At 38.1% G+C, this 25,714-nt stretch overlaps 1 protein-coding gene across 3 annotated transcripts in view; it reads right to left on the bottom strand.

Moving 5' to 3' along the window:
- The window catches only part of MNAT1 (MNAT1 component of CDK activating kinase), a 153,909-nt gene that overhangs the window by 40,870 nt on the left and 87,325 nt on the right, over positions 1-25,714 (bottom strand). For all 3 annotated transcript variants that reach the window (XM_081344000.1, XM_081344002.1, XM_081344001.1), the window contains exon 7: positions 11,128-11,249. In XM_081344000.1, coding sequence (XP_081200126.1) covers positions 11,128-11,249 — 122 coding nt within the window. The remainder of the gene's footprint in view (positions 1-11,127; positions 11,250-25,714) is intronic.

Here is a 25,714-nt window from a genome sequence, read left to right as displayed (position 1 = left end):
CTTGATTATATAAAAGAAATGCACGTATTTATTTTTCCTCTTTGTCTTTCTTTCTGAACTTTCCATAAAGTGGTTAAAATAAATAAAGCAACTACACTGTATTCTCCCAGTTCTGGCTTGGCCTCAAGAACAGAGAAACAAAGCACCAAAATACCCATTTGTGAGACTGCAGAAAGGGAGATAAGCAACAGATACATCCCATCAATTGCTGCTGAAAGACTGAAGTCCTCTTCTTTCTGAAGTGTTTCCATTTTAGTCATCTCTTTTTGGAATTACAGTTTATCATTAAAAACTGGTGGCTGATTGCTCCATCTCCGAATCTTTTTTCCCTTTTATGTCATATCATTTAGATTTGAAAGCCTGTAGGCAGTTGGCCCTGGAATGATATAACTGATAGTTGTATCAGTTTTATCCACACTAATTCTATTAATTCAAAAAATAATTTCCATATATATCAGATGAAAACCCTTAAGTATATTTGCTTCCTTCAATGAGTTTTCTTTAAAAGGTAAAGGTAAAGGTTCCCCCGCACATGCGTGCTAGTCGTTTCCGACTCTAGGGGCCGGTGCTCATCTCCGTTTCAAAGCCGAAGAGCCAGCGCTTGTCCGAGGACGTCTCCGTGGTCATGTGGCCGGCATGACTAGCACAGAACGCTGTTACCTTCCCACCGGAGTGGTCCCTATTTTTCTACTTGCATTTTTACGTGCTTTCGAACTGCTAGGTAGGCAGAAGCTGGGACGAGTAACAGGCGCTCACTCTGCTATGCGGCACTCGGGATTTGATCCACCAAACTGCCGACCTTCTGATCGACAAGCTCAGTGTCCTAACCCACTGAGCCACCGCGTCCCTGAGTTTTCTTTAGGGGAACATTAAATTATTTATTTATTATTATTTATTTATTATTTAAACTTGTATACCGCCCTATTCCCGTAGGACTCAGGGCGGTTTACAGGGAAAAATTAAAAATACATAACATACAAAGTTAAAATCGATTAAAACTAAGATTAAATTAAGTCCCTGAATTTAAACTAAAACCCCATTAATAAATAATTAAAACCGCTCAGTCTGGGCCAGACAGCTCAAAAAACCAAGTTTTCAAGTCCCTGCGAAATGAGCGAAGGTCGGGGGCAGTCCTAAGCTCCGTGGGAAGTTGGTTCCAAAGGGCCGGCGCACCCACAGAGAACGTCCTTCCCCTAAGAAGGCCCTCCCTGTGGGAGCGCACAGGACGATGGGAAGTTGATGCCGGCAGCAGATGTTCCCTTAGATAATCCGGACCCAAGCCATTTAGAGCTTTATAGGTCATTTATAGATCTTCGCTCCTTCCGTCGCGACCTAAAGACATTTTTATTCGAACAAGCTGGCCTGGCCTGATGGGGGATGGGTGGGGTTTTTTATTGTTACTTTAATATTTGTATTTACTGTTTTTAGTGGGCATATATTTAATTCTTTTTTTAACTTTTGTAACTTTGTATTTTTTATTCTTGCCCTGTTCACCGCCCTGAGTCCTTCGGGAGAAGGGCGGTATATAAATAAAATTATTATTATTATTATTATTATTATTATTATTATTATTATTATTATTATTATTATTATTATTATTATTATTATTATTATTATTACCAGCACCTTGAATCTCACCCGGAGGGCAACCGGAAGCCAATGCAGCTCACGGAGAAGAGGTGTTACACGGGAGTATCGGGAGACTCCCATAACAACTCGCGCAGCTGCATTCTGCACCAGTTGAAGCCTCCCCACAAATTATGTGGGGAACTATGGGAAATGATGGAAAGTGAATGCCCAAATCATTAGAATTATTATGAAGTTCAATGTAACTCCCAGTGTGCTACAATAAGAACATAACATAATACGACATAATACACATTGGGCAACAGTAACTGTCAAATACTCTGCAGAACAACTTGATCTTGACAGCTTTTAAAAAAGCTGCCAGAGTTGGCCTCAGATTCACCTCTAGTGAAAAGGTTTACCACATAAAAACAGATTACCACATAAAAATCCTAGATTGAATTCCAAACCCCATGGAATCCAAGGAAACAATCCAGAAGGTAGCTAGGATCCAATCCAATTTGGATTTTAAAAATTAAAATTAACTCTCTGCGTTATATCTATCAATTTATTTTAAACCAACACAGGCCTACAATAGAGATATTACATACTTGAAACTGCTTCTGCTGTGTATGTCAGCATGCATTGTCTACCGGTAGTAACTGCAGCTTCCAGGTTGTCTTCAAAAGTAGCCTCATGAAGTAACTCTATCTGGGTTTCTGATAAGGGCATGAGTTATCATCATTGTTGTTGTTGTTATTAGTTGCAAAGCCATGTCTGACCCATCGCGACCCCATGGACAACGTTCCTCCAGGCCTTCCTGTCCTCTACCATCTTCTGGAGTCCATTTAGGCTCACGCCTACTGCTACAGTGACTCCATCCAGCCACCTCATTCTCTGTCGTCCCCTTCTTCTCTTGCCCTCAACCTTTCCCAGCATTAGGCTCTTCTCCAGTGAGTCCTTCCTTCTCATTAGGTGGCCAAAGTATTTGAGTTTCAACTTCAGGATCTGGCCTTCTAAAGAGCAGTCAGGGTTGATCTCCTCTAGGACTGACCGGTTTGATCACCTTGCAGTCCAAAGGACTCGCAGGAGTCTTCTCCAGCACCATAGTTCAAAGGCTTCAATTCTTTGGCGCTCAGCCTTTCACAACTTTCACAGCCATACATTGCAACTGGGAAGACCATAGCCTTGACTATACGCACTTTTGTTGGCAAGGTGATGTCTCTGCTTTTCATCATTAGTTCCTCTCTATTTCTCAAAAACAAATCTTCAGCATACCACTGCATTCTTGTTTTTCTGGGAAATTACATTTCTCATATCAAAAGCCCTAAAAGGTTTTCCAAGAATATCAGATCTTCAAGAGATGATTTTGAAAGGCATTCCCTCCACTTCATTTTATTCAACATACTTCTTTATATTCTGGCCTGAACACTTCATATTTCTGAGTAACGAGAAAATATATCTATATTGAGAAAATATATCTTTAACAAACATTGCACTCCAGCATTGTGTAAGCTTTACAATTCTCACACCACAAAAAAGCTATTCTATAATAAAATAGTATAATTACATTTCCTTCAGCGACCTTGTAATCTCTGGAGTATTTACTTTAGACTAAACAACTCTATTCAGCTGCCCTGTGTCTGACTGTCAATGAAAGAAGCTTGTTTGACAACTGCTTGGGGCAGATTTTTTTTTTTGCCCATGATTACATTAAAAAGAAGTTAGGGACTACCACACAGATTATAGGTGAAGTATTCAGAGCTTACGTTCAGTCACTGAATTAATTCTGAATCCAGGAAAAGCCATTATTATAGACATTTTGTTGTCAGGTCCAGGTTTCTGAAGTTAATCTTGCAGGAACTTGCACAATTATAGCCAACTTGGAATATACGTAATTGTGCAGCCAAGCATAGACTTTCTCTTTTTTTTTCTTTATACATTTCCCATATTTTTTTTGTCTTCATAATTCTCCTGAGACTGTCAAGAGCTACAAGCCCACACTAGACCCACAGGTGGGTGGACAGGAAATAAGAAAGTCTATTTCCAAAGCAATCCAATCTTAACATATTCTGCTAATGATTTTGGCAGAAGTGTTGTTCACTGCAAAAGTTCCATATACTATATGGTGTCATTTGAAAAATCTCAGAAGATATTTTGTCAAAACATCCAACTTTTTAAAACAGTGAGGTTTTAGGCTTCCTGCAGGAGGCCAAGTTCTTGTCCTTGATTTCAAAATCAGCTGAAGAAATCTATCTGCTTCCTTCATTCTTTTTTTAAAAATACAATAAACATGTGTAACTAGGCTTTAAACATGAGGATCCTTGGATAGTGGTGCACTAATCTAGGTGGTTCGGAAGAGGCATCTTTTGAACTTTCTACATTATATGAGGAGCAGAAAATATAATTAGATTCCCTTATTGTCCAATGTGTTAGTTTAAAATTAAGCATTTCTCTGCTGACTGACCTTAGGGTGCTCTGTAGCATTCAAGTTTCAATATTCTCACTGAGAACAAAAATACTGGAAGATAAAAAGGTAAAAGTAAAGGTTCCCCCCCCCCGCACATGCGTGCTAGTCTACTGAGAACCAAAATACTGCAGATCAAGTAGCACCATTTTCTACAAGGAAGCAAACCAAACTACATGCTTCAAGAGAATGTAACAATCCTTCCCCTCCTCAAAAGAGACTCTGAGCTTTAAAGGAGGAGTTAAGGAGAGGCTTAAGCCTTCCTTAAACTGCCCATCTGGGACAGTGTCAAGCTTCACAGTCTATTTCAATTACTATAAAGAGCTAGTGTACCATACTGGATTCTTATAAGTAATGAACATATTAAGCGGCTGGCTGGCTGAGCTGTGTACGTATTCCAAAAGAGTGTCTTTTGCAGCTTTCAGGTCAGCAGAACTGGAACTCTTTTAAACTATCTAACCAATAACCTCAAAAATTTTCTAGGCTGCAGGCTGAAGCTGGTATATGTTGCAGCCCAACAGCAAATCCTACCACCACTTCAAAAAATCCAGTCATCAGTCAGGTTTCTGAATAGAGGTAAACCACAAACACTTTCCATAAGAAAAATTAAACTTAGAACAAGTCTAAATCAAGCAATGTTTTTTCCTTAGCAGTCTTGTTTCTGATGACCAGAACAGATCATTAATGCTGAAGAAAGCACATTCTTGAACTAATGGACCGCTACTGAGGGGCCCTAATGGAAACTTCTAATCTGGTATGAGCACCTTTCAATATTGCAATATTTACTTGGAAAACAAAACAAAACAAAATCCAAGATTTCTAACAATCAAAACCAGATGCAAAGTAGATTCAAATAGTGGAGGAAAAAGCGAAGCAAATTAATTTTTACTTAGCAACCATACACTATAATAAGAGAGATACTTAGCTTTACTAATGAGATCTGAAATATATAATGCTATCTTCAAGTTACTGAAGATGTCAACCTGGTGTGCAGCTGCTATGAAAAGTCAAATTCCACGCTATATATCTTTTAGGAAGGGACTGAAAATAAAACTGTCAGTTATTATAGTGTCTTTAAACAAATCTATACTATGTCCACATCTGGAATACTATATTCCATTCTAGTTGCCAGATTTAATGGAGGATATATGATACAGCTGGAAAAAAGTGCAAAATGATTGAAGAATTTGAACACCTACTGTACTGAGAAAAAGCTAGAATGCCATCATGTAACTATCTTTATTTCTGTAACCTTATGAGAAAAATGGGCCTACACAAATATAACAGAAAGTGCTCTTGAAGTTCCAGAAACTAATGACTTAAAACATTTTTTAGGAAAATATTCTTTTCAAACTATCATTCTCCATATCATTAAATAATTCATAGAATCACAGAGCTAGAAGAGGGCATTTAGGTCACAAAACCAAAGCTCAGATTGACATAAAACTCCAAATTAAAACATCCATGACAGAAGGCTGACCAGCTTCTGCCTGAACACATCTATTACAGGTAGCTTGGCACTTCTATGGATAATTGATTCAACTTTCAAATTATTCTTAATTTTAGAATTTTTACCAACGGTCAATTACAAACTGACTTGTTTTTGTTTTAATTCCATTTTAACATGTCCTGAAATCTAGGATAATAAAAAAACAAGTTTTGACCTTCTTTTGTATGACACATTTTGCAATTTGCAAAGACAACAGCACTCTTTCTTCCTGGGGCTGAACATTCTTAGATGATTCAATCTCTTTATAGCTTTCTGATCAATTTTGTTACTCTTCTCTGAATTTGGTCCAGTTTCTCTGAACTCTTCTTTTAAAGGGCAGTTTGTGCCAGCCTAAAACTGCTTTTATATTTTTGCAGCCATATCACAATGTTAACACATAATCATCAAGTGTATGACTTTTTACTTATTTCCTCCCAATGTTGCACCTCAACCACAGGGCACAGTTCCTGCCAAAGTTTTTGCCTCCCACAAGATAGACAACAATAACAGGGACCCATAATGCATGACCACTGTGTGAATTCAAGGCAATAGGCACTGACCATCATTTCAATTGATTGACCTTCCCTAAAACGGTTCAGAAAACTCAAAGGATCTTATACTACCCTTCCATCTCTTGAACTTGAATCGTGGAGCAGCAAGGGGACAAGCAATCAGAAAGATAAAGAGACTTTCACCCAGGGACCCTTCCAGTCTGAAAGCCTCTTGATTTCCTCATCAACACAAAAACCCATCCCTTTCACATTTATTTTTTCAAAAAAAGTGACCTGTGGCATATAAATGCTCTCTGCATTCTAATAAGTGATAGTGTATTTTATGGGTTTTATGGTTTTTGTAGTTTTATTGTGGCTGTGAGTCACCCACAATTGTACTCCAAGATGGGCTACCATACAAATCAAATGAATAAAGAAAGAAAGAAAGAAAGAAAGAAAGAAAGAAAGAAAGAAAGAAAGAAAGAAAGAAAGAAAGAAAGAAAGAAAGAAAGAAAGAAAGAAAGAAAGAAAGAAGTCAAGACCTATGAATTGTGTTCATTGTATTTTTCTCTCAGCCTTCCATTTCAAATGGAAACAAACAAGCTATCCCCACCCCACCCTTTTATTTGCACAATAAATTTGTGAGTTAAGTTCAACTATAAGCTGGTAACCAGCCTAAGATTGCCCAGTCAGCTTTGTGGTTTGTGGCTGAGTAAAAAATCTGAACCCAATTTCCCTGATCTCAATCCAACTGTCCAGTAATTAATTCACGCTGGCTCTCAAATGTTAAATACAGCCTAAACACAGGAAAACAGGCAAAGCTGCAGAAAGATAGACACAGGAGCCTCTTAGGCCAGAAAACTATTTTTTTATTACATTGGATGATAGTCAGCCTTGACAAGTAAGGAGTTCCAATGGCAATATAGGTGGCTGCACAGGCTGCTGCTGAGCACTCACTAGGCCAAACAAAGGAAGAAGTGGGAAGCCAGAAAAGATCAAACAGGAGACTAGGGGAATTGCTCCCCTGGAGATACAGCTGAATGTTGGTTAGAACCACAGTGAAGTTCTGAGAATGTTGGGGTCTATCTAAAACAGGGGTGTCAAACTGCCGGCCCACGGGCCGGAGCATCACGGAAAAACTGCGCCCATCCCATTTTCGGCAATGGGAAAAAGTTCCGATACTTCACGTGACGTCGCGGGTTTGACATGCCTGATCTAAAATATTCAGACTCAAAACCCAGCTTAACAATTACCTATGCTCTCTGGGTTGCTTGGTGCTCAAAAGGTTGGGACCCTCTGGTATATAGTATTATAAGACTGAGCTGTGAAATAAAAAGCTCTGATGCCAATCCTGTCTTTGACAAGCCTCACAAAGGGTGACTCAGACTTCACCTACTGGGGTTTCAGGATGGAGCACAGCATGGAATTCTATATCAAGGACAATTTTTGCAGCATAACAAATCCTTGTCTATGGAGATTTTCAATCATCTAGGTCATGGTTGTTCCAAAGGTGCTTTTCAAAAGGTAACTGGACTTTGTTTTCCTTAAAAATGTTTTGTTTCTCATCAAAGGATGAGTAGTAAAGCACTTTCAGGGGAAAAAGAAAAATGAAGAAAGTCCAGTTGCCTTTTGAAATAGGATAACAACTCTTTCAACACATTTTCTCCAGGTCATGATAAAAGGCAGAGCAAAAATAAGGTAATGCTGAAGTACTTGGCAGTTCTCTTTTATAAGGTGTTCCTGAGATAAAGCATAAATGCATTATAGATAGCAAGTATCTTCTCAAAATGAATAATTAGTAGGGCTAAGATCACTGGTGGGATTCAACCGGTTCATACCGGTTTGGCAGAACCGTTACCTACTTTCTCTTGAGTTTGCGAACCGGTTGTTAAAATGAAACTTGGGAAAAGCAGAGTTCATGTGCGCACTTGCCTCACACTCACCCCGCATCCGCCATGCTCTACACCGCATGCAGCAGCTGACCTGAGGTGGTCGGCCAGGCACCAAAGCACTGCCGGGAACAGCGGAGTCTGTGTGCACCCCTGCCTTGCCCACATCAGCCATGCTTTCCACAGTGCTCTGCAGCTGATCCGAGGCGTGGAGAGCACAGCGAGTGGGTGAGTGTGCAGCAGGTGCACACACAGATTCTGCTGTTTTCGGCGGCGCTTCTGTGTCTGGCCAGCTGCCTTGGGTCAGCTGCAGTGCACCGTGGAGAGCATGGTGAATGCACGGCGAGCATGAGGCAGGCACGCACACGGACTCCACTTTTTTTGGTGCCCTCCCAAGAGGTGGTATGGCAATTGGTCGGCAGACACACCACAAATGGGGATTCACCATCCCCCAAACCCTGCCACTGCCAAAGTGGATTCCAGGCTGCAATGTGTGCTGCAGTGGAGAGACGGGAGGTAGAGCAGCCGGCGCAAGGGAAGGAGGAGCGGGGAGAAGAAAAAGGAAAAGCGGCCAAGTGGGAAGTGCAGAGTCCGTATGCCTGCCTGCCATATGCTCATCCCACATTCGCCATGCTCTTCACAGTGAGCTGCAGCTGATCTGAGGCATGGAGAGTATGGCTGATGCAGGGTGACGAAAGCGCAAGCAGTCTGGCTTGGAAGGGTGCCAAGCCTGAAACAGGCCTGTCGCTCTCTAGCAGCTGCCCAGGAAAGGCCAGCATCTACCGGTACTGGCACTTATGGTAAATATGGTGGCATTCCGGCTCTGGCAGGGAAGGGGCAACCAGTAAGGGCGCTGCAGTCAGGACACTGGCTTGCTTCAGCACCCTCCCCAACCCTCCAGTGCTCTGCTAGCGCTTTGGCCTTGGGCTGCCGCCACATGCACAGGCCGTGCCCTGCCCCCACGCGCTCGCCACCTCCTGTAATGTAAGACATCCCCCCAAAATAAAATCTAATGGGTCTTTTAGTAAAAAAAAATATATACAATACCCAGTCTTATTTTCGGGGAAACACGGTAACATAATCTAGTTTTGTGTACCTCTTTTTTTGTTCTTATTTAAGTATTAAATACATGAAACAATAAACTACCTTTCAGTATTCTCACCGGCTCAAGATTGACTCAGCCTTCCATCCTTCCAAGATCAATAAAAGGAGGACCCAGATTGCTGGAGCCAATATGCTGACTCAGTAAACCACTTACAGAGGGTTGTAAAAGCACTGTAAAGTGGTATATAAGTCTAACTGGTATTGCTAGTGCTATTCCTATTTTTTCAACATTGCTATGTAATTATGCTTTAGATTATTAATTCATCCATTAAACATCACAGGTCTCAATAATAATTACAGAAGTAGTAGAATAAATTAATGTGTTACTATTTTATTTTTTGTTAAATACTTTTTTTATTAATAAGAGCAAGTAGTTTAAAAGCAGTTTATTAATTTCAGTGTTTTGCTGCCAAGTGCTATATGTTAGAATTTATTTCATACAACTCATGCACTCGTTACCTCCCGTATAGATTACTGCAATGCTCTCTACATGGGGCTGCCCTTGAAGACCACCCGGAGGCTCCAGCTGGTGCAGAATGCAGCCGTGCGGGTTGTGATGGGTGTATCCCGATACTCCCATATTACACCCCTCCTGCGTGAGCTGCATTGGTTACCAGTTGCCCTCCGGGTGAGATTTAAGGTGCTGGTTCTTACCTATAAAGCCCTACATGGCTTAGGCCCGGGATATTTGCAGGACCGTCTGCTGCCAGGAACGACTTCCCATCACCCAGTGCGCTCACACAGGGAGGGCCTCCTCAGGGTGCCGTCGGCTAGACAATGTCGGCTGTCGACCCCCAGGGGGGGGGCTTCTCTGCGGGAGCGCCTGCCCTGTAGAATCAGTTTCCCCTTGAGCTCCGGATGGCCCCGGATCTCCGGTCCTTTCATCGTGACCTCAAAACATTTATTTTCCATCAGGCTGACCTGGACTGACAATAGGGTTTTTTTAAAAAAAAAATGTTTTTAATATTTTATCACTGGGGCTTGTTAGTTTAATCTTTTTTTAACATTTGTATTATTGTGTTTTATTGTTGTTAGCCGCCCTGAGTCCTTCGGGAGATAGGGCAGCATATAAGTCCTAATAATAAATAAATAAATAAATAAACTTGCTGAAAATAAACTTGAAACGCCAGCAAAAAAAACATGAAATGACAAAAACCCAATAGGACATGAGGTGCTTAGTTCTTGCCACACAATTTAATCTGACATCAAAACCGGTTCTAATACCACATACTGATAATATAGTTAATTCTTTAACCAACTTGGTTATCTTATATTACAGCTGATGTTATACTGCTGTTAACACCGACATTCTAAATGGCAAGGTAAGCAAAGCTGACTAGTTGAATTTTATTTATTTACACAAATAATATTCTACATTTCTGTTTAATCTCTATGATTACCTATAACATTTCTGCTTCAGGGTCAGCTCTGTACTCCTTACTTAGATTAAAATACTCTATCAACTATGTACTGTATCTTTTAATGTTCAATATAATCTATTTGACATTTATAGGCGAATGCATTGTATTTCAAGCTGAAGGTTATCCTCACAAAATTTTTGTGAAGTTTGCACCAGAATACATGCCCACAGCAACACCTACAAAAACGTTATATGGGAACTGCCAGTTATATAAGTTAGATCTTACATTTATAGTTAAAAGATACTCAGGCAAAAGATTTCCCCCGACAGAAAGAATCCAGCACTGAAAGTAAAATTTAACTTCTCTCACAATGAAAAACCAGCCCTAATATTTTTATTGGCCCACCGTTCTTAGACAAATCAAGATCCAAAGCTTTATATGTATATTTTTTAAAACTACATAAATTGAAAACGAACAGCTATTTCTCCTCAACTGCCTATAGCAATCTTAAAAACATTAATGCAATCTGGCAGAATTCTCAGTTAATATATAAAATGCTAGAAAACCAAAGAAAAGCGTGGAACAAACAAAAATCACATGTGGCTGCCCAAACAAAACATTGGTTTGGACAGGATGTTGTCTATTTTGTTACCGTCTTTTTATTTTGCTTTAAAAAAAACACTCTGCTTTGAAAAACAAATAAGGTGGTAAGGTTCCCAGTAGGGTGCAATCTTAAGTCAATTTAAACAAACAAACTTACCCTAATTTTCCCAGCAATTCCACCTCTGGAACCAATGGTCCATATGCCTCTACATGCAGTGGCTTATAGTCATAGAGTACTTCTTCAATCTTTTGAACAGGCACTAAGGAAATATGCTGACCCTGTTGAAAAATATATAGGGAGATATCTAAGTTGTGGCTTAGTTTAGATGATTCATAATAAGAAGCTGTTATTCTTACAAAAGCTGAATTAAAACCTAAAAATTGAGCATTCAGTAGCTATTATACAATCTATTTTCTGCTTCTAAGATGACATTGTTTCCAAACATCTTAATCTTAGAAAAATAATGGTTTGTTAGCTATAATTCTTAAAGATGGAGGTGTGGAAAATAAAATTAGTTGACACCAGATTTACACTAAGTGCTGCTACTTCCCTCTGTGGCAGATGAATTTAACAGATAAAGTTACATTTCTCATAAGCAATACCAAGTAACAGTGAGATGAGTAGTGAATACATTTAATAAATACATAAATCGATAAATAAACAGAGTAAAGCAAGACCAAGCTCTAAATGAGAAGTGGAAGCTACTTTTACATTATCCTAATATCTATCTATCTATCTATCTATCTATCTATCTATCTATCTATCTATCTATCTATCTATCTATCTATCTATCTATCTATCTACCTACCTACCTACCTAATCTTAAACTACCACAGGTGATGGCTATAAGAATTGATGTTTTCTGTAACATTAAAATTAATTCAACAAATTCCTCCAGAACTTTAAAAAAATAATTTGCATTCCTCAAATTAGCCTTCAGACAAGAGTGTCTTTAAAATTCTTCAGGGTCTGCCATTAAAGCAAGGTACCACAATAGGATCTAAATTTGAGAGAGTCCAGGCTCCACTGGAGTTGGGCAGCTATAATGAATTTAAAGAAATAAATGAATGAGCCTTTATTGTCAAAGTACAACCATGTATACATTGAGATTGTATACATAATATACAATCTGCATTTGTATATTATTTGCATTTGTTACAGGCTATACATTTTTCCATGCTGTTTAGCCATGATATTAACACAAATGGAAGCTTCAATATAATTGTACAAAAATCAAGTTTATGCTTATCAGAGTTGGGAATAATTACACATACATACAGACATATCTCTCCCCCCCCAAAAAAAAACAGAGCCCTGCTGTGGTGCCTCATTGTGGCAGAGAGGGTGGTGTTTAAGATTTGTATGGCTGCCCACCTTAGATCACAACTCTGGGCAGCTTGCAAGAATAAAACCAATAAAATAAACAAAACTATAAAACAAAAATCTAGCAACTCAGCCCTCCTCCTTGTATGCCTCCAACAAAACCATCCACAAGCACTCATCTCACCCTAATCCAGCCCTGGAGAAATAGGTGCAATAGATTACACACTCCTTGAAGAATTAGAAGATCCCTTCCAGTTTGCATTGGTTGCAGCGTAGCACAGTATTCAGATACTATCTTATAATTAATTGTTTGATTAGTTGAAATAAGTCAGCTTCAAAATCTTGTTCTGAAAATATATTCTTTCAAAGATTGGATTGCCCATCAAGGTAACATTAACTCTAGGTTGTAATCCCATTTTTGTATTGCTTAATTCTAGTCTCTCAGTTCCTATCTCTCTGATGAAATCGGGCAGAGTGGGCGTGCTCAAAGACAATCAGAAATGTAATCCATCAGAAGATAGACAAATTTACTACAATTTCTCCACAATTTCCAGATAAATGTCTGCTTAATATAGAAGTATACAAATCCCATAAATAGATAGATAGATAGATAGATAGATAGATAGATAGATAGATAGATAGATAGATAGATAGATAGATAGATAGATAGATAGATAGACAAGATAGATAGATAGAACCAGTCTACCCACCTGTGGAGCACGTTTAAGGATTATCTCACATGGAGCTATTGAGTTTTTTCCACCTATTCCATCAATACATCAAAACATTCTGGATTGCTGCTATATTTATAGCAGCAGGTGTTCATTAGGATGGGACAGAAGAGTTAGTGGGTGCTTCTTGAAAGAAGACACTTATTATTATGTTTTCCAGAAACAGTTGTCAAACTCATTTGTATTCCATTCACACTTTAACACCCTGATATAACCATGCAGAATTTAACAATAACTAAAGAAAATATATAACATATTATAGTCGTCTTTATTTTGGTCCTGAAAAGAACAACTTATTTAGGTAAACAGAATTCATTCCTGGAGATTTTCAAAAGGCTCAAGTTCAATGGTATAGGATGGCTTCAATCTACTAAGTCCCAGCCCATGGTTTGACATTTCTATTTAAGGGGTTCAAATAGAACTGGAAAAGAGACCTCTGCCTGAAAACCTGGAGAATCAATATTGGATTGATCAGCGTCCACACTAAAACATCTTCATGTCTTGCTAATTAGTTCAACAAATAGTACACACTGGCATTTGAGGACCATAAAAGAAAAATGATAATACAGATGCTGGTGGAAAATCACACTAAATCTGAAGCAGCAAGCAAATAAAATACTAATCATAATCATAATAGTAAAGTTGGAAGGGACCTTGGAGGTCATATAGTCCAACCCTCTGCTCAGGCAGGAAACCCTATACCATTTCAGACAAATGGCTGTCCAGTCTCTTCTTAAAAACTTCCAGTGTTGGAGCATTCACAGCTTCTGGAGGCAGGTTGTTCCACTGGTTAATTGTTCTGTCAGGAAGTTTCTCCTTAGTTCTAGGTTGCTACTCTCCTTAGTAGAAATGATAGACCAGCTGACCACATGTGTGCTTGCTCAGTCATTGTCCAAGTACCAATAACAGATAAGAAAGAGACCAGAGCTTTTGCTTATGCTTCTTCCTCCTTAAACTGGATTGGGCAATCTTACTAAAAGAGAATGTCCCCTGGCAGGACTAAACACACAGCAGAATATAACCAATTAAACCTTAAAGAGTGCATTGCAGTACGTCAGGCTGCCTTAGGAAACTCATAAGGGTGCCATGTGATTTTATTTATTTTTTTTAGACATTCATTTGTGATGTCATATCTTTCCAGAGATGGGTTTTCAGCAATCTTTTGTCTTGGGGGTATTGTTAAAAAGAAAATTACTCACACACTAATGCCATGATAATCATTGCAACCAAGTGATACTTTTCTGTAATTGATCACAAATATCAAGTTGTTGACTGCCTTTTAAATCAAAGTTAAATCTCTTTCAGATTGATAATCAATCAATCAATCAATCAATAATCTACTGAAGTTGGATTTTGGATATCTGGTCTCTTTTTCAAGAATGTTCAGTTGTGTAGGGTCAAAAGTTATCAAGGAATAACTTTCCTCTATCTTGTTGAATGTTGAATTAAAACATTAAACATTAAGATAAGCGTTGAGATTAAAAAATCACATCTAAGGAGTAAAATAATGGAATATCTAATTCTATTACTTATGGAATATATATGCTGAAAACAAAGCTAGACACTAGCAGTTAATAACATTTTTGAAACACAATGATAAAAATGATGAATTACTTTTATATAAATGTAAAAAGAACAAAAGCTTATTTATCCACACCAATATGTGTCCATTACTTTTCTCATAATGACTTGAGCCAAAAATTTCTTGTGAAATTGAAAGGAAATTCCTGATTGCATCAAAAGCAATAAATATAAATTATTCTAGTGTTTTTGTCCTGCTGCACCTCTCCCCCTCCATATTATATTACACATGATCTCCTTAATTACATTTTGGGAAATATTAATATTGCTCCCCGCATCTGTCTGAACTCATAATATGACCCCAATCAAATTCTACAATTCAGTGTGCCTATATATACATGAAATATTAATTGTGGTGGGACCACAGCCTTTCCCCACATAATTTCATTTTTCTCTATCTCCAGAATTAGGGAGAAAAGCAAGAGTGGGAGATCAGGATGCTGCCAGTGGGAAAATTCTTGGCTAGAACCCTGGGAAGTCAAAGTATAAGCAGACATTTTTATTTTATGTCTATTTTTGGTATACATACTGTAGTTGGATACTCCAAATGAAACTGTTCATAAAAAAAACATTTATTAATCTCAATAGGATTGAGATTTTATTCCAAACACATATTTTCTGCTGTATCAACTATGCATTCAGGTCTCCCTTGTGCTATGTCAGAACAAACAGTGTGTTTTTTTTATTTCAATATGTGCTTGTACTGTATTCTTCACTATAAAATTTGGAGATTACATTTAATCTACATACGACACAGAGCATATTAGTAAACTTTAAAAATAAGCACAATAATTTGAAGCAATTAGCAGAGAAATCTGTTTAAAGACTAACATCTCTCTGAAGCCTTTTTGGAAATAGCTCCCCAAACAGAAGCACTCACTTTCCACCTGTTGCTGTCACATCTGTTCATGCCATTCAGGCACATTTGCTAGTGCACATTCCTGTGTTTACTAATTAATCTCTCCATTGCTCTTCCCCAATGGCTATCTGCCATTTGCAATGTGTGCCCCTTTTTCATTTAAAGGGATAAAGGAGGGTAAGAGTTTTGATTGAATTTTCCTAGTCTTTTTCTTAAAAAGAAATCAGTGCCTATAAAATGTTGATATTCATTGTAAGTAAACCACCTTAAAATTGAGAAGCCAAAATATGGAGTACATTTTTACTTTATATATGAATCTGTTTCCATGAATTCTGCATAAATCTCATGACTTTTATAGTATTGATAATTTTATAAGCCTCTTATCATGCTGTTTATTAAAATCATCACATTACTAAACTAAGCCCCCCATGCTTTAGAAAGTAATGCATTAGCCAATGTCCTAAGAATTATGTATTTGCTGCACCATTTTTTTAAAAAATAATATTTAAATCTCCAGCAAGTCAGATTTACACATGAACAAAGTAGGTTAACTGTTGCATGACTGACTTTTCTGACCTTGCCTCTGTTCTGCCAGTTTCTCTCTTGGGATATGGGGACGGGGGGGGGGAGTCACCTATCAAATATCGCTGGCCAGCTCACACTCAATGTAGGGATTATTTGCGAAGAATATGCCACTCAGTGCTAAGACCCTCACAGGAGATCCGCTCCATTACAAGGAAAATGTTTAGAGGCATGTTTCAGTGATAAGAACTTAGGGAAGTTTTTGTCAACTTTCGTCTTTCCTCATGAAAGTGCTTAGGACTTGGATCGTTCTAGTTACCAATAATACTCTGGCTGAAGAAATTAAGTGAAAGAAGGTTTCAGATTTCTAGAGGTGGTTTGCTTAAGAAAGAATGAATTGCATTTCACCCATTTCAAGTGAGATTTCAAGTACTTTCCCTCCCCATCACCATAAAGCTGTTCTCATTTGGTAATGCAAACTAGCTCCTTGACCTTCACAACAACCTCTGAGAAAACAGTTGTACATTCTACTGTGGTGTAAATCCTTGCAGACAAGTCGAACCTGTTCTTTCTGGCATCTTGCCCTTCAGACGACTATTCCCTCTAGATTTTACTGTATTGTGAAAGACCAGTGAAGAGGCAATCACTGCACTATCTTCAAGTTTAACCCTAAATCAAGTTTAACCCTATTTCACTTGTAAAAAGTAGTTTAACAAATCGGATATTGAAATTAAATATTTAATAAAATGACATTTTTTAAAAAAATGTTCACCAAACAAGAACCAAATTTAATGTTTAAAAAACTAAATTTCATTACTATAGATGTAAGTAGGTAGAAATGATGACAGTGGTATATAATTACTTTTTCAATTATTTCCAGTCAGGATGTTTGTTACATGTTTATTTTTCCCCCCAACAAACTGCAGAATAAATAATACTTTATTTAATACTGAATAATCTTTTTACCTTAACTGCCACATTCAATGTACATGTGGTACATTGTTCACTGAAAGCTTCTATCTAGTGATTTTCCCAAATATTTGTACAAATATAATATTTCATTTTCTTCTATTCATTTTTCACTATTCCTTTATGGTAGAATTCTGACACACAGTTTGAACCATGGGATTTAATGCATAATATAATATAATATTCTATTACAAGACTGTTAGTAATAACCAGTATTTATGAAGTCTGTAAATTAAAGGAAGCATGTAATTATTATACACCATTTGGAAATCCCAACATGAACATAGTTAATCTTTTAGATATTTTACAAAATCAATAATTTATTAAACAAATTTTGTTTTTTGAACTATGTTAATAGTTGCTCAAAAGAAAATATTTTTCATCTGTCATTTGGGACACAAAGATTATAGTGCTGGATAGTATTCTGCAAGTACAACAGGCCTTTTATTAATATATTAGTATTTTATGTGACTATAGAAGAGAAATAGTTCTTTACATTAAATTATTCATCTTCTTATCCAAAGTATTTTTCAAATCTGAAACTGTAAAGATTCCCTAAGAACTTTATAATATGAATCAAGATGATTAAAGAACTGGAAATTAAATTTTAAGAGTCAGACCAAGTGACCTGAGTATTCTTAACAGTGAGAAAATAGGGGGGAAATCTTAGTGTAGTGTGTAAATCCTTTTCTCTATTACCTGTACAGTACCCAGAATAATGGTATCAAATGACCAGAAGCCAAATTATTATTCAATATTAGGAAAAATTTCCTGATTGTAAGAACACATCAAGAGTGGAAGTAGTTGCCAAAAGAAACGGGCATTGGATTTGTAAAAAGCCACCCAGCTTCATTTTATAGGGAAGATGGGCCACATAAAAAAATTTTAATTAATAAAAATTATTTTGGGGAGGAGGGGGACTTTATGGAGAAACATCTCAAAACTACATAATAAAACATTAATGCCACAAATACGTTAATACAAATTCTTATGAAATATATTCATTCACATGCCTTTCTGGTAATATAATAAAATACCTCCTTACAGGACAGCATAATTATATTCTTTTGTCAACTAAACTACTATATTACAAGTTTATTCCCACTATTCAAGGATATGAATTACTTCTGAAATTGTTTTTTTACAAGGCGCCTCCAATTACAGAATATTATTACCAGATAAAATGCTGCATGGGACTCAACAAAATAGAAACCAAGTTTCTATGAGCTCCCTCCTCCAATTTTGAGAAAGAAGGGAGCATTCCAACATGTGTACATTCATCCAACAATCAGTTCCCCAATTAATCACTAGAGGGATAATTTCCTTCATAATAACAGCAAATATTTTGCAATGTACTGCTCAAGCTACTGCAAAGGAGTTTCAGAGATATTACAGGGCAGAATACCACTGTCAAAAGTTAGTGGCTCCAAAATAAATAGCCATTTAACTACAATCATGTTCTGATTGGACTAACAAATAATTAATATTGAAATAACCATAAGACACAACCACAAGACAAGCTAATGCATGAAAAACCAAGAACAAGACTGCAGAGTAAGAAAAGATAACATATAGCTCATGAGCACTAAACATAAATTAAAATTAAATCACAGGAACTTTATATTTCTTTATTTATATTAGCTTGAGAAACTTACACCTCAAACATCCTGTTATGTCTTTGTTGAAAAAGAAACAGGAGAAATTACTGCAATATTAGCATTAGTATTTTCAATTAGGGACCTCAGCAGAAAATGAGTTCTACTTTGACGAAATTAAAATATGTTGATTCAGGTATTATTTTTAGCTTTTTCTTATTTCAGCTCTTTTCTCAAAATAAGCTGTCTCAGGTAACTGAAATTCATCAACAAAGAGAACTATGAGGAACTGATACTTTCCAAACTAACCTCTGTATACATACATACGCATACTCCCATAGTTCCATTGACCTTAGCCATCATTTCAAAAACCACATTTTTTTGGGAAGATCAGAAAATTGACTTGCTTTTAACACTTACTCTCATCCTGCCCCCAATGTTTACTAGGCAAAATGCTCAACAACACATGGAGATTCTCTACTACTCAACACAGGTGTATCCAACCCACGGCCTGGGTTCAGCTAGTAATGCAACTCACAAATGGTAAACTTTTAATATTATGTGATTTTATATTATAAAACCATATTATATATTTTATATCCAGCCCAAGACAATTCATCTTCACTCAGTGCAGCCCAGGCAAGACAAAAGGTTGGATACCCATGATCTAACCCCACAGTCCTTTCCCCTCACCATTTTACCTATTGTAAAGCAAAAGTATGAACTCTACATATCTTTTTCTTTTACTTTATATCTTGCAGAACTAAGCTACAAGGAGAAGTGAGCTTGATTAATCCTCTCAGAACCAATTATATTAGTTTTAAACCAACATATTCCAACAGCATTAGATAGAGGAAGGCTAAGACAAATTCTCTCACATTCTATTGACAAAATTTATGCCTCCCATAAATTCACTCTAACTAGGTTTGTACATCACACTGTATGTACATCACCCTAAGCCATGATTCGCTTAATCATGATTGGTTGAGCAATAATAAATTGGATTCACATAATACATTTACCCCTACATCATGGTTCACTAACTACAATAAATAGGTTTGCATAACACGCTAAGCCAAAAAAACAACCCACCACCACGTGATATAGCATGATTTGTGAACAGAGCTCATGTGTTGCAGATTTACACTAAACAGGGTATAGAGTATTTAACTTTATCAGATTTATTTACAGGTCCTGAGTTTAAAACTATCAGTTGTTACCAGATGTGAATACGTTAAATTCAAAATGTCCCAGAGAAAATACTTTAAATTCTTGTTTAATTTATTTTCATGCAATACTTAAATAAAAATATTGCATAGGTGTGATTTTTTAATGGACCAGCACAACTTCTATTTTTATGGGTTTGGAAAGACCTAATAATATACTCAGAAACACAAAACGCTAGGTTAATTACTTGAAAAGAAACAAGGCCAATTAACAACCACAAAAAAGAAATAAGCCATTAAACCTTTCAAAATGAACCATCTTTCTTCCTCCCTCCCTTCTTTCCAAACAATTAAAGAAGGTTCTTTCAACAGTAACTGACAGTAGGCGTTTTTTCCTCAATTCCATCTTGATGGACATCCCAAAAACAGCCTGGGTACAACAAGGGGGTGCCAGCTTTTGATGCCAGATGATGGTTGCATGGAACAATAACCTCTTCTCCACCCGTGAACACCTGAGCAAACACCCTTCCTAAAAAGTATTGTTTAGGACTACTTCTTCATTAGAGTGCATTGTCCCTTTGATCCAAAAATCTTTTCTCCTTAGCATATGCAGGCAATCAATGATTATACTTAAACTCCAGGCAATTCTCATTATAATATAGGAAGCAAAATAAATGCATTTTAATGTGAAATTTTCTTTCATTACCAACATTTTTCCCATTGGTTAAAATTCTACTAATCATTTTTCTGCTTTAATTTCTTTACAGTTTGCAGTTTTTTTAATATATTAATTAGGAGACAGAAAGAAAAAACTTGCACCAAGCAAAACAGAAAGTAGCAACTTACAATTCAATTTTTAAACTGCTGGACAGCAGCAAGTAGGTTACTCATTTGATTTTTAGTTTAGAAAATTATATCTAATTATATTTTCTTAAAAACAACTATTCACCATTTAATGATGGGTTTAAAAGCAGAATTAAACAAATCTATAAATAAAACTAATCTTGATGTAAAGAGGTAAGAGAAAGTAAAGATCAGCTAAGGCTTATAAGGAAAAATGTGCCACAAGCACCACTGTGGTAATTAAGTTTTATTTTAATCAGCTATCAGTCTGCTTTTTTATCATTGTTTGATTATGACAACTCTGATACCAAAATAACTTTGCTTTGCAAAACCTTTTGCCTTGAATGATCTGAAACATCTGCCTTTTAATTACTTTTATTTATATTTTAATCCTGTCTCTTTATGGCATGCATGGATGTCTTCTTACCCATTTTACGTCATTTTATAAAAATTCAAGTTAGACTGAGAGATAATATCTGGCCCCAAATGTGTGCAACAGCAGCAATCTGACATGATATCTTTCTAGCCACAATCCAATTCTCTAATGTATTTATTTATTCATTTATTTTAAAACACTTGTTTGGTTGTTCATCTCACGCACCATAACCCTGGGCAACTAACAAACAATAAAAGCAGTAAAAAGCATAAAAACCATCACAAAAATTACTGTCGCCTCAAAAAGCAACATACCCCCACATATCCCAATTTTATTGGACTACAATAAATTTCAGTTTGCCCACCCACTTTCTGCAAGGTTAGGAGGGTAGGGGCCTACTTGAATCTCAGATGAAGGATCTTTCAAAGATTAGGAGCCACTATCAGTCCCACCGCCAGGATCTTTCTAAACATTTAAGGGAAGGGACTTGGAGTATGTCTATTCTATCCTAGAGAGAGGGGGGGGGGATATCCTGAGGAAGAGCAGTCCTGCAAATAGCATACCTGTACCATGGTATGACCTTTCTCAGTAGTTTCATGTAGCTATTAAAGAAGAGGGGCAAAACCTGAAGCATTCCACATTGCGGGGACATAGCTCAATTCCCACCCCCCAACTACACCAAAACCACCTGGAATCTGTCACAAGGAAAGAAAAAACACTGCAAAACAACATCCCCAACTCATATCCCTAACTCCTAAACTCCAGAGCTGATCCAGGAGGATACCATGGTTGATGATACCAAAAACAACTGACAGATGTCAGGACAAATACATCAACTGTCTCACCCTCCACAGTTCATTCACAAGAGGCCAACAATGTCTCATTGCTGTCACCCAATCTGAATCCTGACTGAAAAGAGTCCAAATAATCTGTTCCATCTAGGGGCCTCTGAAGCTGAGCACCCATCATCTGCTCAACAAACATTAATAACTACTTGGACTCAACTGCATGCCACCTACCAAGAAACCTTCACCAACCAGGAACGGCACTGGCCAGCACTAAATTGCAGAATTAATAGCCCTAAGGATCCTATCCACTTCCTCTGGTGTGACTGGCTAAATTTTTCCCATATAACAGAGCTCAGACATGACCCATTCACCTCCATAGAACCCAACCAACCAACATAACGATTTTGAGTGAAGCTGAGAGACTTTATCCAATAGATAATAATAATAATAATAATAATAATAATAATAATAATAATAATAATAATAATAATAATAATAATAATAATAATAATAATAATAATAATTATTTAATTTCTATACTGCCCTTCTCCCGAAGGACTCAGGGCGGTGTACAGGGCAATAAATACAATAAAAATACAATGTACCAAAGTTAAAAAAGAATTAAACATTGTAGCCCAATTACAGTAAAAATAATAAAATTAATATTAAAACACCCCAAACCCATCAGACCAGGCCGGCTTGTTCAAATAAGTACGTTTTTAGGTCACGGCGGAAGGAGCGAAGGTCAGGAGCCATCCAAAGCTCAACCGGTAAACGGTTCCAAAGGTCTGCCGTGCCCACAGATTACGCCCTCCCCCTGGGGGCCGCCAGTCGACACTCTCTGACCGACGGCACCCTGAGGAGGCCCTCTCTGTGGGAGTGCACTGGACGAAGGGAGGTGTTCCCGTAAGTAATCCGGACCGATGCCATTTAGGGCTTTATAGGCCATCACCAGCACCTTGAATCTCACCCGGAGGGCAACCGGAAGCCAATGCAGCTCGCGGAGTAGAGGTGTTACATGGGAGTATCGGGAAACCCCCACCACCACTCGCGCGGCCACATTCTGCACCAGCTGAAGCCTCCGAGTAGTCCTCAAGGGCAGCCCCATGTAGAGAGCATTGTTGTTGTTGTTGTTGTTAGTTGCGAAGTCGTGTCCGACCCATCGCGACCCTATGGACAATGTTCCTCCAGGCCTTCCTGTCCTCTACTATCTTCTGGAGTCCATTTAAGCTCACGCCTACTGCTTCAGTGACTCCATCCAGCCACCTCATTCTCTGTCGTCCCCTTCTTCTATTGCCCTCAATCTTTCCCAGCATTAGGCTCTTCTCCAGTGAGTCCTTCCTTCTCATTAGGTGGCCAAAGTATTTGAGTTTTAGCTTCAGGATCTGGCCTTCTAAAGAGCAGTCAGGGTTGATCTTCTCTAGGACTGACCGGTTTGATCGCCTTGCAGTCCAAGGAACTCGCAGGAGTCTTCTCCAGCACCATAGTTCAAAGGCTTCAATTCTTTGGCGCTCAGCCTTTCTTATGGTCCAGCTTTCACTGCCATACATTGCAACTGGGAAGACCATAGCCTTGACTATATGCACTTTTGTTGACAGGGTGATGTCTCTGCTTTTTAGTGTGCTGTCTAGATTTGCCATGGCTTTCCTCCCAAGGAGCAAGCGTCTTTTAATTTCTTGGCTACAGTCCCCATCTGCAGTGATCTTGGAGCCCAGGAAAATATGTCACTACCTCCATTTCTTCCCCATCTATTTGCCAGGAATTGAGAGGGCCAGATGCCATGATCTTGGTTTTCTTAATGTTTAATTTCAATCCAAGTTTTGCACTCTCCTTCTTCACCCGCAACAAGAGGCTCTTTAGTTCTTCTTCACTTTCTGCCATTAGAGTGGTATCATCTGCATATCTTAGGTTGTTGATGTTTCTTCCGGCAATCTTAATTCCAACTTTTGATTCATCTAGCCCTGCCTTTCTCATGATGTGCTCTGCATATAAGTTAAACAGGCAAGGCGACAGTATACAGCCTTGCCGGACTCCTTTCCCAATTTTGAACCAATCAGTGGTTCCGTGTCCAGTTCTCACTGTTGCTTCTTGGCCCGCATATAGATTTCTCAAGAGACAAATAAGATGGTCTGGTATGCCCATCTCTTTAAGGACTTGCCAGAGTTTGTTATGATCCACACAATCAAAGGCTTTAGCATAGTCAATGAAGCAGAAGTAGATGTTTTTCTGGAACTCTCTAGCTTTCTCCATGATCCAGCGTAAGTTAGCAATTTGATCTCTAGTTCCTCTGCCTCTTCGAAATCCTGCCTGTACTTCTGGTAGTTCTCGATCCACATACTGCTGGAGTCTAGCTTGTAGAATTTTAAGCATAACTTTACTAGCATGAGAAATGAGTGCAATGGTGCGATAGTTTGAACATTCTTTGGCACTGCCTTTCTTTGGAATTGGAATGTAAACTGATCTTTTCCAATCCTGTGGCCACTGTTGAGTTTTCCAAATTTGCTGGCAAATTGAGTGTAGCACTTTTACTGCATCGTCTTTTAAGATTTTGAATAGCTCAGCTGGAATACTGTCACCTCCACTAGCTTTGTTGTTGCTCAGCTTTTCTAAGGCCCACTTCACTTCACATTCTAGGATGTCTGGCTCGAGGTCAGTGACCACCTCATTGTGATTATCAGGGACGTTAAGCTCATTCTTGTATAGTTCTTCTGTGTAATTTTGCCACCTCTTCTTAATCTCTTCTGCCTCTGTTAGGTCCCTGCCATTTTGGTCCTTTATCATGCCCATTTTTGCATGAAACGTTCCTTTCATCTCTCCAATTTTCTTGAAAAGATCTCTGGTCCTCCCTATTCTATTGTTTTCTTCTATTTCTTTGCACTGTTCATTTAAGAAGGCATTCTTATCTCTTCTAGCTATTCTTTGGAATTCTGCATTTAATTGGGCATATCTTTCTTTTTCTCCCTTGCCTTTCGCTTCCCTCCTTTCCTCAGCTATTTGCAAAGCTTCCTCAGACAGCCATTTTGCTTTCTTGCATTTCTTTTTCTTTGGGATGGTTTTGGTTGCTACCTGTTGTACAATGTTGCGAACCTCTGTCCATAGTTCTTCAGGCACTCTGTCTATCAGATCCAATTCCTTAAATCTATTTGTCACCTCAACTGTATATTCAACAGGGATATGATTTAATTCATACCTGACTGGCCTAGCGCTTTTCCCTACTTTCTTTAATTTAAGCCTAAACTTTGCAACAAGAAGCTGATGGTCTGAGCCACAGTCAGCTCCTGGTCTTGTTTTTACTGACTGTATAGAGCTTCTCCATCTTTGTCTGCAGAGCATATAGTCAATCTGATTTCTGTGTTGACCGTCTGGTGATGTCCATGTGTAAAGCCGTCTCTTGGGTTGTTGGAAAAGAGTGTTTGCTATGACCATCGTATTCTCTTGACAAAATTCTATCAGCCTGTGCCCTGCTTCATTTTGTACTCCAAGGCCAAACTTGCCTGTTATTCCCGTTATCTTTTGGCTTCCTACTTTAGCATTCCAATCCCCCATGATGATAAGGACATCATTTTTGGGTGTTAGTTCTATAAGGTGCTGTAGGGCTTCATAGAACCGGTCAATTTCATCCTCTTCAGCACTGGTGGTTGGGGCATAGACTTGGACTACTGTGATATTGAATGGTTTGCCTTGGATTCGAACTGAGATCATTCTGTCATTTTGAGGATTGTATCCCAGTATTGCTTTTCCTATTTTTTTATTGACTATGAAGGCTATTCCATTTCTTCTGAGGGATTCTTGCCCGCAGTAGTATACCTGATGGTCATCTGAATTAAATTCACCCATTCCTGTCCATTTTAGTTCGCTGATACCTAAGATGTCAATGTTTAGTCTTGTCATCTCTTGTTTGACCACGTCCAGCTTTCCTTGATTCATGGATCTTACATTCCAGGTTCCTATGGAGAAAAAATCTTTACAGCATCGGACTTTCCTTTCACC

This window comes from Vipera berus, assembly GCF_964194415.1.
Source record: "Vipera berus genome assembly, chromosome: 1".
NCBI classification, from domain to species: Eukaryota; Metazoa; Chordata; class Lepidosauria; order Squamata; family Viperidae; genus Vipera; species Vipera berus.
This window is presented reverse-complemented; position numbering and strand designations above follow the sequence as displayed.